The sequence below is a fragment of the Neopsephotus bourkii genome, unplaced genomic scaffold (assembly GCF_033783945.1).
Source record: "Neopsephotus bourkii isolate Nb327-2 ecotype Australia unplaced genomic scaffold, CSIRO-AGI_Nbou_v1 NB_846, whole genome shotgun sequence".
NCBI classification, from domain to species: domain Eukaryota; kingdom Metazoa; phylum Chordata; class Aves; order Psittaciformes; family Psittacidae; genus Neopsephotus; species Neopsephotus bourkii.
In genome coordinates this window covers 811,751-826,969 of record NW_026901342.1, presented here as the reverse complement: position 1 = coordinate 826,969, position 15,219 = coordinate 811,751, and the positions used below count along the sequence as shown (strand labels likewise).

The following is a 15,219-nucleotide window of genomic DNA, read 5'->3' as shown; positions in this document are numbered from 1 at the left end:
CATGGCCATGCCACTTCCTAAGTAGTCTATGATCCAGATTAATAGATTCACCCAGGGATTAGTTTGTCTCAATATGCTTCTGTCCTACTCTGATTAACTTGGACCACAGTCAGTTGTGTAGCACAATGATCAAACTGTATGAAAGTGCGTAAAGCTGCAGCTTACACTGAAGGCTAAACCTACCTTAGCAAGTACTGTGAGGGTGGTGAAGCACTGGTACAAGCTGTCCAAGGAAGCTGTGAATGCTGTATCTCTGGCAGTGTTCAAGGCCAGGTTGGATGAAGTCTTGGGTGACACTAGGTTTAGTGCGTGATGTCCCTGTCCATCGCAGGGGGGTTGAAACTGGGTGATCTTAAGGTCCTTTCCAACATGAACCATTCTATGATTCTATGAAATAGTTCAGACCTGCAGTCATCGATACATAGAGGAATACAGTTAGTGCTGAGGACATGACATACCCCTGCATGTCAGGGATATTTTGGTTTGGACTAGTTCTGGTATCATCCCATGGGCTAAATACCCACCTAAGCCTAGAGTGCATTACTTGTGCTTCCCAGCTCACTTTCATCCCAAAGGAACACAGCCCATTCTCTCTGAATTAACTTCTGATGCAAACCAGAGCATCTGAACAGGAGACCCACTTCAAAACCACATTCCTGGTCTCACCTAAGTCCTTAACGTTGGTGCACCCTAACTGCAGCTGGTGCTCTTGATTAAAAACTCAGTGTTATTTTACTGTATCCCGTGGATCACTGATATTTTAAAACCACTGCTTGCTGGAACCTCACCCAGCTTGAGTTACCTCATTGAGCTGAATCTCATAACTACACTTATTTGCATTTTTAAGTAGTCTCATTCAGAAAGCTGCCTTTTTGTTATTTTTGCTTAAAACAAAGCAGTAGGACAGCTCAGCTGGATGCTTGTGATTTGTGCAAACTAGCAAAATGCAGGAAAGCCAAAAATCCGCGGTTATCACACAGCAATTCCCTTTGGTTGAATTTTAGCACAAGTGCAGCTCACCAAACCAGTTCAATGTAACAGCATCTAGGCTGGATGTCCCACATCGCTACGCACCAGCTATGCAGCCTGGGCAGCCTCAGGAATGGGGTTGATTTTGCTGATTTCCCAGCAAGTCAGAAAAACTCCACACTTGCTTTGAAAAGCATTCCTCATACTGTCACAAATGCTCATTTTCTGCGAATGGTGTATTTCTGAAATCCTGCTCCCATATTTCTACTGCTCCCATATTTCAGCCAAGCAGTAATCCATGAGAAAGCAGTAAATTAAAACCTATTAATAACCCATTTGGTACTCTTAATGACACGTCAGGAATGCTTGAATTTCACAGCTATTTTAAGGGTAATAAAAGGGAACTTTAGTGAAAGAGACAGCTAATGTGGTTGTTATTATAAGCAGATAGTGAAAGTTGGGTTTTCTGAGCTAGTTTACTGCTGAAAACAAATCACTCTGTGAGTTTCCAAGCCTACGAGTGACACTCTCATGTTCCCCTCTCCAGGGCGATGTCCGTTTCTTCCATGTCAGAATTTCAGCGCCTGATGGATATTTCTCCGTTCCTCCCAGACAAAAACTTGCCTTCATCCAGCAGCAAAGATGACCTAACCCCTCCCTTGTCTCCTGATGATTTGAAATACATCGAGGAGTTCAACAAAAACTGGGATTACAGTAACACTAGGAACCATGGTGTGGCCAGCGAGAAGCCTGCAGATGGCTGGGCAGAAAGGACAGAAATTGGGAAAGCTGGGAGCGATCCTGCTTCAGATCCTTTCCAGGCATCATCATGGTACCTCACCACCAGTGTCACTATGACAACTAACACCATGACCAGCCCAGAGCACTGCCAGAAGCAGCCAACAAGGAGTCACGGTGTAACTGAAAAAATGGGAGTTCGGGTCTTTCACAGCCCACCGGTTGTCCGTAGGTTTGATAACTCAGTGATAACTGGCAGCGAAGGGAAAAACCAGGCTGAGCCGGACTTCCTGTTTTCTGTGACCAAAGCTATGGGGAATGTAGCTGAGACAAAAGGTGCTTCCTCAGACATGTTTGGAAGATGGTCTTGTGACCTGGCCAAACATCATAAGGATTTTCTGGAGAGTGGTCTTCATCCCATTGAACGCCCTATTTGCACTACTGTGGGCTTTGCCTCACCCTTGCACAACTTGGAGATGTCCAAAAATATGAGTGATGACATGAAGGAGGTCGCTTTCTCTGTCCGAAACGCAATACGCTCTAATTCAACAGAGCCTCAGTTTAAGGACACTGCGTGTCAAACCAATGGTATGAGAACGACAGGGACGCAGACCACCCAGACCATCAGTGTTGGCTTGCAGACAGAAACCCTGCGCAGTATCACCAGCAGTCCACACAAGTGTCTGACACCAAAGGGGGGGTCCACGCCTGTCTCTTCACCATCCAGAAGCCTAAGAAGCAGGCAAGTGACCCCCGTCATTGAAAAGGTCCAGGCTAAGTTTGAACGCACATGCTGCTCCCCCAAATACGGCTCTCCAAAGCTGCAAAGAAAAATCCTCCCCAAATCAGACCAGCCAAATAACCGGACTTTGCCTGGCACACCTCAGAAAGGATTCAGTGAGTCCGCTTGGGCTAGATCAACTACTACAAGGGAGAGCCCTGTCCACACCACTATCAACGATGGCCTCTCCAGTTTGTTCAACATTATTGACCATAGCCCCATCTTTCATGAGACCTTCCAAAAATGCCCCAGGTCTAGCAGCCGGTCCAGGTCAGCAGAACCCAGACCGGAACTGGGCCCAGTGCAGGAGCCATGTACAAATGCCCGTGGCAGATCACCCAGTCCTCTCCGGTTGGGGACAGAGACACAAAAGGAAGAAGGGACTGAGGTGACAAGTATCAGACAGGACTTATCTGCTCCTCCAGGGTACACACTCACAGAAAATGCTGCCAGGATCTTGAATAAGAAACTTTTGGAGCATGCCTTAAAGGAAGAGAGAAGGCTACCTTCACACAGCCCACCAAATCTTAGCAATGACAACAGCACAGGAGAAATTGTCAAAGTAGATCCAGGGTCCATAGAGGTAATGAGTTTGTTTGTTTTTCCTCCTATAGCTAAATGCACTCTTCTTTGAACAAATGCACTATGAGATCTCTTGCAGTCCTAGTAAGTATTTACAATGAATATGCTAGTCCTGTTGTGGTACCACCAGCGAGTTCCAGTCATGAAACTATTGGATTAGTCACTGAAGAACTCATTAAAGAACTGAGTTTCTATCTTGACAGCTTATCGGGCTTGAAAGCATCAGAAGAGCTTTATCCTTTATCGGATAAAGATGCCTTTACAGGATAGAAATGGTTCTCCCCTGAATGACTGGGGTAAGGGGTTTCTGACACACCACATGTTACAGATGCTCTAGGGACTCCAGGTTTGAGTAAGTTTCTCTTTTATGGAAAGGTAGACTCTTCTACACAAGAATGGGTGTTTACAGGTGTGTGTGAAAAGCTCTCTTCAGTACCCTGAAGGGCTTTCAGCATACCTTTTCTGAATGTATCTGATGAAGTTTGGCTTGGGTCTGAGAATGTGATTAAATGGCATGACGTTTGGTACTGCCTGATGCTGCCTCATGAAAATAAGAAAAAGAACATATAATCAACTACTCTAAGCACACACGTACTTAGTGTTTAAGAACTCTTTATTGATATTTTGCTTTCAAGAGTATAGCAGTCATCACCTGTCTCAGCAAGTAGATGCAGGTATTGGGGGTCAGAGCCTCAGGTTCAGTAACGTGATAGAGCAATCAACAAAAAAAGGGTGCAATGATGGACAAAAGCTTTCGTTATCAGTGTCTAAGCCTCCTGTTTCTGTGCCCATGAGGGTGTTGCCCTGAGGAGGCTCAGCACATGTTGCCTTTCTGGCATAGCACTGCAGTGGCAAGTGCCCAGCTGGTCGGTGATACTCCCCAGGACAGGGGCAGAAGCCCACCATCCTCTCTGCTCCATGCTGCCCCTTTAGCATCCTGATGGTTTGGTGGGCCCTCACCATAGGTCAGCAGCTCTTCCTTGACCTCTGCATACCCCAGGCATCCCACCTTGGCCTCAGTGGGCTGACTCCTACCACTCCTGCCTTAACATAGCCTTAAGGGAAGGTTCCAACCCCAGTTTCTAACCCAACATTTGGCTTGAAGGACCTTGTGGGCACCTGAGTGCTGAGACTTTTGGTCTGCAGTTTGTCTTGCACTGGTGGGGGGGGGTTCTCAATACACAATTGGTTCCTCTTTTGTAGGCTCTGCTCAGAGGACCTGATCTTTTTTACCTGACAGAGAATCCAAAGCTGAGGATATATTCCTTATACGTGGTTTAAACAGATAGAAATAGGGGAGTTTATACATAAAAAAAAGAAACCACATGCACATAAATAACAGTGAATGAAAGTGGTCTTTATGCATAAACCTCAGAGTGAATAAAAGTGGAAAGCAGCCTCATTTGTTTTACTCTTTCTAGCTATCTCTTCACTTTGTCCTTAGTTTTAAATACTGAGAATACATTACTGGTCCTTGTTAGAAAGTGTGTTGTACTCTTACAGGTTCAACTCTGTTTTGCCTTCAAGGCATCCCTGAAAACTCTTGATTTCCTCCTGCATCTTTTAAATGCCTCAGCAGATTTCAAGTGCAGGTAAAGAGATGTCATCCCACATCATTACAAATCACTGCTGGCAAAGTACAACTAGCATCAGTACCTGAGTTTGATGCCTGGAGAGCTATGGGTCAATGCTGTTTAGCTAAAACTCATTGACCATCACCCTGGCAGAAAATAGCTCTTCTTTATGAATTATCAATATCTTTTGCCTAATTTTGTGAGTTCCAAGCCTCAGAGCTGAGACTTGTTTTTCCTTGCAACTCTTACTTGGTTGTTATGATCTTTGGATGGTACTGTCATTTTTCAGGAACACGTGTTGAAAAGGAAGGTGTTGGGTATTCACAGAGGAATTTAGCTTTCCCTCAGTGAGGTGATGCTCTGCAAGATGTACTTAATGGAGCATGGGTTTGCTGCTGAAAAGAAAACCACGAAAAAGTTTCAATTCTGCAGATGCCTGCTGTTATTTATGGATTACACTGACCACACAAATTACACTTTGTACAAATTCCTCTTAGCACATTTTGTACAAAGCCAGGCACAGCAGTTCAGCAAATGATGATCTTGGAGGAGGCAGGCTGTGCTTGGGGCAGGCTCATGTCAGCACTGCCCCTGCCACCCTCCCATAGATCCCTGCTCTGCTCTCCTGTCACCTGTTGGTTTCTGGCCAGGACAAGCACCTTCCTACCACCAAATGCCTCCTTAGTTTTGCATGGTGTGGTATATTAATGACTTTTAGACTTTCATGGAGCACTTGGTGGTGGCTTTTCTTTAATTTGACCTTCTGAGTGGTTTAGTTACATAATTTCCTCATATATTCTTGCTGCAAATAAGAAATCTAGTTCATATATATATTTATATGCTTACATACATATATATGTGTGCAAGTGAATGTATATGCATACATGATAATAATAACTTTGTATTTTCTAAGTTGCCCAAAGCGGCTTGCAAGCAAATTCATATCCACCTAGTGTAGCCTACTAGTGTCTTATCCTACTAACTGACTAAAGCACTATCTTACTTGCATATCATGGGATTAATAAATATTACTATTAAATATGCAGCGCAGCATTACCCAACTAATGGCATAAGAGCTGTTTGGACATTTTTTCTCCCATGACTATCAAGACTGTAAATCATGGAGGTTACACAAAAGTCCTGGAAGTGGGTCAGACCCACCTCTAGAGTCAGCACTGTGCAAGGACCATCCACACAGATCCACAGAGAAGAGGGCAGCTGCTACATCCTCTGCTCACTGGGGCAGAGCAATTGCCACACACTTGCCACTGAACCATTCAGCATGGGAGGGGGAATGTTAAAAAGAAGGGAAGGCGTTGCCAGAGTTAAAGGGCTTTTGATTTAGTTTTAGTCTCCCATCCAGCATCACTGTTACATAGGAGCAAGGGAGAAGGGTGAAGCAAAGGACTCATGAAACCTGAGCAACATACGCATGAGCAGCGTGAGGAACATGGGCAACATAAAATATTGGTCACCTTTGCGCTTGTTAAAGATTTCCAAAACAGAAATTCTCTCTTGAAATCAAACGAAGGGGGGAAAAATTATAGCTTTATTCCTCTTTCATAGAAATGTGGTTTATCCCTAGCCCTACCAAGGTTGGCAAAATATATCAGATGTGTTTCTCTGCTGAATAGAAATGTTTGGTTTGCTTGATGCTGTGTCCACTTCTGAGACTGTGCTAGGATTGTAAAAGGTTGGTTTGTTTGCTTCCTTTCTTTCTGAATCTTTCTCTACTAGTGGCTTGTCTTTTGTTTTTGATTATTAGTTTCCCTGTGATAACAGCGGTAACATGATCTGAATGGGGAGTAACATCTGGAGACTTCTTCCTTGCTGACATGAAATCTTCACTTTAAAATCATAATTGATTAAACCAGTTCTTTCCAACCTACTTGCTTTCTTTTTCTTTTCTGTCTGTTCTGTCCAGAACCAAACTGTCTTATTAACTGCCCCCTGGGGACTCTAACCCTGCCTGCCTCACTGCTGTAAGTCCTTTCTACCTTGTTTCCAGAGCTTTCCAAGAGCGGTCTTTTTTGAACATGTGTGTTAATGAAGGGAAATAAATGATCACAGCTCCAGAGGTATCAGCATGCACCCAGCATCTCTATGGGGTCCTTCGGATGCAACAATCAGGAAGCACTCAGGATAAGGAGCTGTCTGCTCTCTCCTGCGGTAGCATGGGCTATAGAAAGGTCACACTTCAGTCAAACTTTGTGCTGTTGGGTTTTTTTTGTTAAACTTAAAAAAATTGGCAAAATTTAAGGCCAACATAAAGCTATGCAAAAACATTGTGGGGGAGGGGATTCAGATTTATAGGAAACTTCACAAAATCACAGCATCATAGGATAGTTTGGGTTGGAAGGGATCTTCAAAGGTCATCTAGGTCCAACCCCCTGCAACGGGCAGGGACATCTTTCACTAGATCAGGTTGCCCAGAACCACATCCAGCCTGGCCTCGAATGTCTCCAGGAATGGTGATTTTTATTACTATGTTTTCTACACATACATAGCACTGCTCAAGGCTCCTGACTGCTCTGCAGTGCATTCCCTCGGGCCATGGCTACAGCAGCAGGTGAGATGGGCTGAGGAGGGTACTCCAGCACCAACGCAGGTGCCTTTGGTCATTAAGCTGTTCCCATCCCAGTTTTGGCTGTTGGCTGGGGACACTGCAGCAGAGGAAGGGAAGAAGCTTTGCAGACATGAGCTGTGAGCATCCACTCCACCTCAGAGCCAGAAAACTCTTTTGTTTATTTATTAATGCAGGCATAGCCATGGCGGCTGACAGCCTGGGTCAGGAAATGGCTAGAAACGAAAGCTGAAATCATCTTTCCCATTTTCAATGGCCAGGCTTGGAAGTGCTGCCTGTCCACCCACACCCCCCAGCAACCACCAAAATAAATTACTCACAGAACATTAATGTTTTTAAAAACATTTGTAGCTATGACAGCGACATGTGGTAAATGAGGAGGAGCTTTCACAGACCATTCCAGACATTTTCCTTCTCATGGTTGGATTTCTGTAGCAGAGGAAGCCATGCTGCAGGTGGAGGTGGTGGACTTAGCAGCCAGCATGTTATAAGAATTACGCTGGCAGTCACTTGTTGGCCCTGGAGCACCATCAGTCACCAGCACATCCTTGTGTTGTGCTGGGCATGTGTGCATCAAGATAAGATGAGCTTGACCCTGCCATTCAGTGAAAGCTGACCAGTGTCTGCAGGCCTGCTGAAGAGAGGCTTTTGAACTGAGAGGCAGCAGTGAAAATAAATTTTGTTATCTCCATGCTAACTCTCAATTACTGCTATGAAACTAGGATAAAGCACCCAGAAGCAAGCAGGGCTATAGAGATACCATTTTAAGCCACTGTTTAGAAGAAGGAAGCTAAGACAAAACCCATAAATCCCATAGCCTCAGTTCACCATGTTGCACTGCCCATGTGTGTTGCTGTGCATATGGATTTCTCTTAACAAATCTGAGTCTAGTGACAGCTTTCACAGACCATATGTTGCCCCAGGCGCAATGGGATGAGGTTAAGTAAGGACACAGAGTCCCTCTTCTTGTTAGCACAGATCTATATTTCAACCTCACTGTTGTTTTAGCAAAGGTTGTTGTGAAGTTTATGATGCAGAGATGGGGCAGTGCAGGCCTAAGCTCTATAGTCCCCTGACCACTTCTGCAGTGGTTCACTGGTCTTGTTCTCTGCAAGTAGCAAGGGCAGATGAGCACCGCTCTGGTTCAAGCAGGGTTGTGCGACTGTAGATCACCCTGTTGGCTGCGTATTGGCCAAAGGCACCAAAGTTCACCCTTCGCAGAGGCTTCCGCAAGTCTGACAATGCCCTCTATCCAAAAACTGTGCATGCACAAGCTCCATTTCCCATACCTCAGCTCTGTGCCTTCAAAACTGATCTTTCTGTCATGTAGCATTCATGTTTGGTCCTCCCACTGCAACAGAAAAGTTCAATGGTGTATCACCTTGTTTGTTCACTGCCAATCACATCATGTTACCTACTCCAGTATTCTCCATCCCTAGTCACATTTCTCCTTCTCAATGGGAAATAGTGCACTGAATCCTTTCCTTCCTCTTGTATTGTTCTACTGCTGCCTTGGTTTCCCTGTGCTTTAACTGTGCCAGAGCTTTTTCTTTGCATTGTATCATTTCTGGTCTCTGTCTTCATCTATCGCTAGTTTGCATTCTGACTTTGAAACCTGTTTTTATTGCACTCTCCTGTCCTCCCAGTGACTGCTTCTCAATGTACACCTTTCTATACATTGACAAACTCCTCTGATTTGCTTTTATAAATTACAAAATACGCAGAGAAATACAGAAGGTTGGCTTTGGCACTACAACACAGACTTGCTCCCACAATCACTCATCTTGATGTAAGGAGCATTCTGAGCAAGGCAGGAAGCCTAGCTGTGCGAAGAGCAAAAGTCCATAAATACTAAAGGCAATTACCGACTTAGTGCCAGAGAGAAAAATGTCAACTGCAGATTGCTTCTAATCACAAAGGCAGGCTAACCGAGCTTGAGCACTGGAAAGTTGGTGTAGGAATGAAATTTCCATTCCATTTCTGTGAATGTCATCTTTAACATACAGTACCACTGAATTCCATAATTCAGGCTTCAGCAGCTGCCAGTAACAAGTGATGCTCCAGGAGATGTAACCTGTAGGTAAGCCTCATCTTTAATCCATTTGGAGATCGTAAGAAGTCCTGTAGTCATTATTCTGCTGCCAAGAACTCTTTCCTGCTTGTCAGTCTGAACTCTGAAGCAATGAAGCAGACAAAAGGAGTCAGTGGTTGATTTTCAACCCACTTGCAAATGCCAAACCTGGCCCTTTTATGCCTGGTCAACATTTAGATCAATGTGATGAACACTGGATTTTCCTGAATTATCATGCAAATGTATTTTTCAGCTCTCTTTCTAGCACAAGGAGAATTAGCAAATGGAGGTTTGTCAGCTACTCCAACTCATCCCAGACCTCTGTCTTTCATTCTCTCCTTACCTGTTCCATAAATCACGGACATACACACAGACCCCTGGAGCCCACACACAGCCAGGTGTTCGCTGCTTGCTTTTGTCCCACAACATGACAGATGCTTAGCTTTAGTTTTAATTTCATGTTTCCTAATTCTTTGCGCATCCAGACGGCCTCTAATGCAAGTCACTAACCGCTGTTTTGCTCTCTTGGCTGCCAAGGAACTACCTTGTTCTGCACTAGCCCCGTCCCTCCAACCCTGCTTCTCCCGGCCAGAGAGACCAGCGAACCGGCGCCCACCATCGCGATGGGCTTCACATTCCCCTACTGCCTCACAGTCGCAGTCCACCGGAGACCTGACTTCCTCGGAGGAGAACGGAAGCAAGGAGCATCTGGCAGAGACCCCCAGCCAGGGAGGTGAGCCGGCCTGACTCCATACGGGAATAGGGGGGCTGCGACTCGCCTCCACCAGGTCGCCCGCCAGCCGTCTCTGCCGCCAAGGAGAGAGGTCCGCTTGGAGAGGTCAAAGAATGTTCTCAGACACAGCTGCTGAATGTCCGACCTGGGAAATAGAGGTGTTTCTAGAATGAAACAGTTAATGTGCCTGTAATAACTTAATTTTTTTCATAGCTGAGAAAACTATTTTTGTCTCCATCTTTTCTACATACAGTATATTAACAAAAAAAGAAAAAAAAAGGGGGGTTAAAAATGATTTAAAGTAAGATTTAAAATAAAATGTAAATTAAGGTTTAAGGGAATTTGAATACGTGCTCGCGCTCTCTCCAAATACTGACTGCCTTTTGGTTATATTTGCACTGTTACGTTTTCAGTTTTGGTTTGGGATTCTCTGGGTTTGTTTTTTTATTTTATTATTATTTTTTCATGTAAAACTAGGGTCTTAAGTTAATTTTATTGTATTTTAATGTCAGTGTTATCGGTTTTTAAAAGTAAGGTTCTTAAAGATGCTTCAACTCTCTGAAGTGATACCTTTTAAGTAGTGAAGAAAGCCATTAAGCTCGTTCACTAGACTTGTATTAATTGAGATGGAGGGGAATACAGGTAAACACAAGAAAAAAAGTGTAAAAAAGGAAAAAAAAAGAATGCCTCAGAAAGTCTTATGGAGTTAGCTGTAAGATACACCTACAATACTTGACTTGCATGCCCCTGGGTCCTCGCACTTTAGTGCATGTACATACTGCTACTGTACCATCACATAAATGTGAGTCAACCTGTTTCACTGTAATATTGTTGTGAATTTACCCGTACTGTACTTTTATTGTTGGTATTCTTGCATTGACTATACAAAAAGAGTTTTTAAATTATTGTTAGCAGTGCAACTGGCAATGTACAGTGTTTACTGAGAACTTCCTTCGTTTTGGGAAAACCGTGGAGATCTCTGGGCATCCTAAATTGTGATCGGTCTTGTTCAAGAGTCTGTCGGAGACCACGTGAAGTGGAAATAAAACCCTCAGTATTTACAAGCTGCTTGAGTGCTTTGTGATGGTTTTTTGTGATGGTACTTCCCACTTTCATTTAGCTGGGGCAGGAGAAACCCAGACTCCTCCTTTAAGGGAAGAAAAATGCTTCTTTATATGAAATAAATAATGGTAATGCCAAGTATTGTGCTGTGCTCCACACACTCCTGTGAGCACTGGATGAGGCCACAGGAAGGTTTCTAAATTCCCTCACTGAACTCTACAAAACAGATGTTCACACAGATACTGGGACCCATCTTCTCAGTTCCTCTGAGGCTGTTGCTTTGGGTCAGTCATAGGAGTGAAAACCGGCCAGCTAAACGCGGTACCAAAAGTATGACATTTCCAGTGTTGATTCAAGCTTATGTCTCATCTGTATTGCACACAGAGACCAATAAAACCAGGGCTTTTGTGAAACAGGTGGCTAACACTGAGAAGTAAATGAGGCTGAGAATTCATGGACTTCTGAGAGGTGGAAGCCTCTCAGGCTACTTTGCCTGGGACCATCTGTTTGGCCACATGCTTTCTCTGGGAGCCCCAGAACTGCTCTGACTAGTTATCCCATCACTGAACTGGCTCATTCCTGTTCAATTTCCTTTGCTGAGGCTTTCAGAGGCTTTTCTGTTGAAGTGGACCATCTGTGATCCCTAGAATCCTTCCTGCTTAGCTCTGTCAAGAGATAAGCCACTCACATCCTGTCCTGCTGTGTTGTGGCCAGCTTTCTAGGAACTTTAATTCAGCTGTTGGATGAGAACAAACTCCCTAGCTCCCAAATAACAGCCAGTTGAGGCGTGATTTCTCTTGTATCAGTTAGGGCCACGGCTATTAACCCAGTGTCAGAATGTTTACCTGTGGGTGACAGATTGCCCAGAGAATCTGTGGCTGCCCCATCCTTGGCCATGCTCAAGGCCAGGCTGGATGGGTCTTAGAGCAACCTGGTCTAGTGGAAGGTGTCCCTGCCTGTGGCAGGGGGTTGGAACTGGATGATCTTTATGGTTCCTTCCAACCTAAACCCAAAAGCTGGATTGGACTTTTTAATGATGCAAAGAAAATCCAGGTGACTGATTTGTAGCTTTGATGCCAGGAAATGGTATTTGCCTTTCAAATCAGGGATACACCAGCCTGCAGAATTAGCTGATGGCCATCCTGTGAGGATAAGCAGCTGCCTGTGGCTTGACAGGTAAAGCGCTTATGGAACAGCAGGAATTGCTGAAACAAAGCAAGACAGCAGGCAATAGCAAGAAGAAGGTTAAGCACAAATAGAAATTCTGTGGACGATCTTAAAAGGAATTACATTAATTAAGCATTATTTTTCTAGTCTAATTAGCAAATACAGTGATACTGAGAAATATACACTTCTACTCGCTCTTTGGAAACACCAGGGCTTTTCTCTTCCAATATTGCTGCAGGTGGGGTTGGGGGATTCCTTCCTGCCCCCCATTATTCTGACATGCTCTATAATTAATTAAAGAAATAATAAAATAAATGAAATAATAACCATCTAAGGTTATTTTAAAAGCTCCTAAGAGAAAATGAAAAGCCTTTTAATAAGGTCTGCAGCTCACTCAGTGTCTGTGGGGTATCTGAATTATTGCCTCATGGATAATCAGGGCAGCAGAAGCTTCACAGATTGCCACACAAATTTGTGTAAGGGGATATGAATGCATCTGTCACAGCTTTCCCTGATGTGGCTGAAACAGATAGCTGGATTTCACTAAGGGGTTTGTCTTGCCTTCGATGATGATCTTGGGATATCACCCAGTCCTGCAACACAGCAGGGATCAGGAGCAGGACTGTGATCCATGGCATCCTTCCCAGCCCAGCCAGCTTTTGGGAGGATGCTGCAACACCCCAGGGTGTTGGGGTATCCCTCCTTCCACAACACTGCAGTGTCCATGTGGGTACCATGAGGGGGAAAAGTCACCCTTCTGCTTTACTTCACGCCTCTCCACAGTCAGATGCCCCCCAACACACTGCCCTACCCTTTACACACCAAGCACATCACTGGTAATGCTGTACATCCCCTTAACTCACCTACCCCAGTCCACAAGAAAAGACCCAAAATGGGACAACATGGCAACATCACATCTGTGCTGTGCCTCAGTGTCTGGACAAGGACCGGGCTTGGACCAACTTTCCCCACCACCCTTTCCCTCACATCCCCCTCTGCACAGAGGAAATCTCTGTGCATACAGAGTACCCCAAGACATGCATCTTCCCCCCCGACGCTTCCTTCCCTGAGTACCTGGAGCCATCATGCTCCCTCATGCTCTCTTTGGAGGTACCACATCTTTTGCTTTCTCCCTGTTCACCTGGTTTGACTTCCTTTTATGTAAATCACTGCAACCTGCTAGAGTATTGTTAAGCTTTTGAGCACATATAATTTTCATATGAAATGACAGTTAATGTTTTCCGTCTCCACATAGAGACTGCTTTCTGGAGAGGCTTAATGGCTTTAAGCAAAGTCTGCTTCCCTTCCCTGTTTATCATCTTATCCGTTTTGCAGGAGGAGTATGAGACATTCTGCCTTCAGGTTTGGGTGAGAGAGATTACTGCCCTGCTATAGATGTCTCTAGAATAAAAACCTACCATCTGTTGCTGAAAAATATCTTTTTTTTTTCCTAACAGAGCAGATTTAGGACTCCTCTAATTCTTTTTTCTTCTTTGGGGGGGGAAGGGGGGGTGGTGTTTACAGACACCTTCTGGAGGCCGATCTCAGCATCCTCTGACAAAATGTGAGCACTTGGCAGGATTTTGCAGCTGAGGGAGGGCTTCATAGGCTGCTCAGCAATGCCATTGCAGCCTCTTGTCCTGCAGCTGTCCTGAAGAGAGAAGGTGCTCCCGATGGAAGCAAACGTGGGGCTGGGCTCCTCAGGCGTCCCTGGTTTGGCAGCCATCAGTTGCAGGCTAGAGCTGCAGGAGGTCAGAAGGTGGGTGGCAGAAACGCTTGCCTGCTGGGGACAAGCCCCCACTTGCCTGAGTCAGTCTGGCGCAGGATGATGGGCTGAAAGCTGCGGAGAGAAGGTCATGGAACAACAAAACAATAAAACCTCGGTGTACTTGGCAGCTGCAGGCAGGTGGAGATCTGAATGAGAAGAAGGGAGAAGGTAGTTCAGATACCGAGTTTTAGATGTCTCTTGATGGCAACAAGCCTGGCCGAGCTATGTAAGTGGATACTGCACTAAAAGGGAAGAGCACTGGGTAGGCTATGGAATGTGGATCATATTAAATGCCAACAACAGCAATTTTGGTTTGTCCTTTGAAATCCCTAGGTACATATCTTTTTTTAATATACCTTAAGTGGATTTTTTAATCCCTACAGTAAGGCTTTTGAATAGATTTACACAGAAAAATGTCATGGACTCAGGTACCTTCCTCTTCCTGCTTCTCTACCTGGCTGTGATCCCTCTGCATCAGGCTGCAGAAGAAAGGGCTGAGGGTAAGTGGACAGGCTCATCCCACAGGCATTGCTCAGCAGGCACCTCTTTCTTACTAAGCTGGATGGAACCAACTTGGCTACGAAACACTAAACCCTGCAGTAACAGGCAATGGGTCACAATTTTGGGGTGATGAAAAAGTTCCCATTTTACCAAGGAGAGGAGTGGTCCATATGTTTTAGTTACTAAGAACTGCAATGCTAAGTGCTTGGCAATTACGAACATAAATCTCATTGATTTTCTGCCCAGGGAAGAAACTTAAGTAACTTAAGAAATTTTGGGAACTTTCATCACAAGTCTCTTACTACAGTGTGTTTGTCTGTAAAATACAGCCTTGTCCCTGATGTTGTATGAGAGAAGACATATATTGTGTTGTTCCTCATTAGATTTTCTGCACACTGCATTGACAGGATAATAAAAAATACACTTTGCATATATGAATGAGAGGAAGAACAATAAAGGCCGTGATTTTGTCACAGCTATTTCCATGACAAAACTGAAGACTTTTGAGAGGGTATTTATTTAATACAATGTCACTGTGTTTGTCATGGAAATCACATCTTAGACAAAAAAATCAAAGCCCTGAGTTCACAAATCATCTATGTTCCACTCAGTCCATGATGCCTCTGACAACACCACAGCGTCAGTACATACACATAAAATGCAAGGTAAATATATTGTACAAGCAACTT

General features: G+C 44.5%; 1 protein-coding gene across 9 annotated transcripts in view; it reads left to right on the top strand.

The window, feature by feature from the left end:
- MTCL1 (microtubule crosslinking factor 1) overlaps positions 1-11,096 on the top strand; it is a 107,885-nt gene extending 96,789 nt beyond the window's left edge. For 7 of the 9 annotated variants that reach the window (XM_061356305.1, XM_061356308.1, XM_061356311.1 and 4 more), the window contains 2 exons: positions 1,517-3,071; positions 9,837-11,096. In XM_061356305.1, coding sequence (XP_061212289.1) covers positions 1,517-3,071; positions 9,837-10,046 — 1,765 coding nt within the window. In that variant the 3' untranslated portion in view covers positions 10,047-11,096. Of the gene's footprint in view, positions 1-1,516; positions 3,072-6,568; positions 6,627-9,836 lie in introns of all 9 variants that reach the window. The other 2 variants (XM_061356313.1, XM_061356310.1) reach the window with 1 other exon arrangement.
- The last annotated feature ends 4,123 nt before the right edge of the window (positions 11,097-15,219 follow it).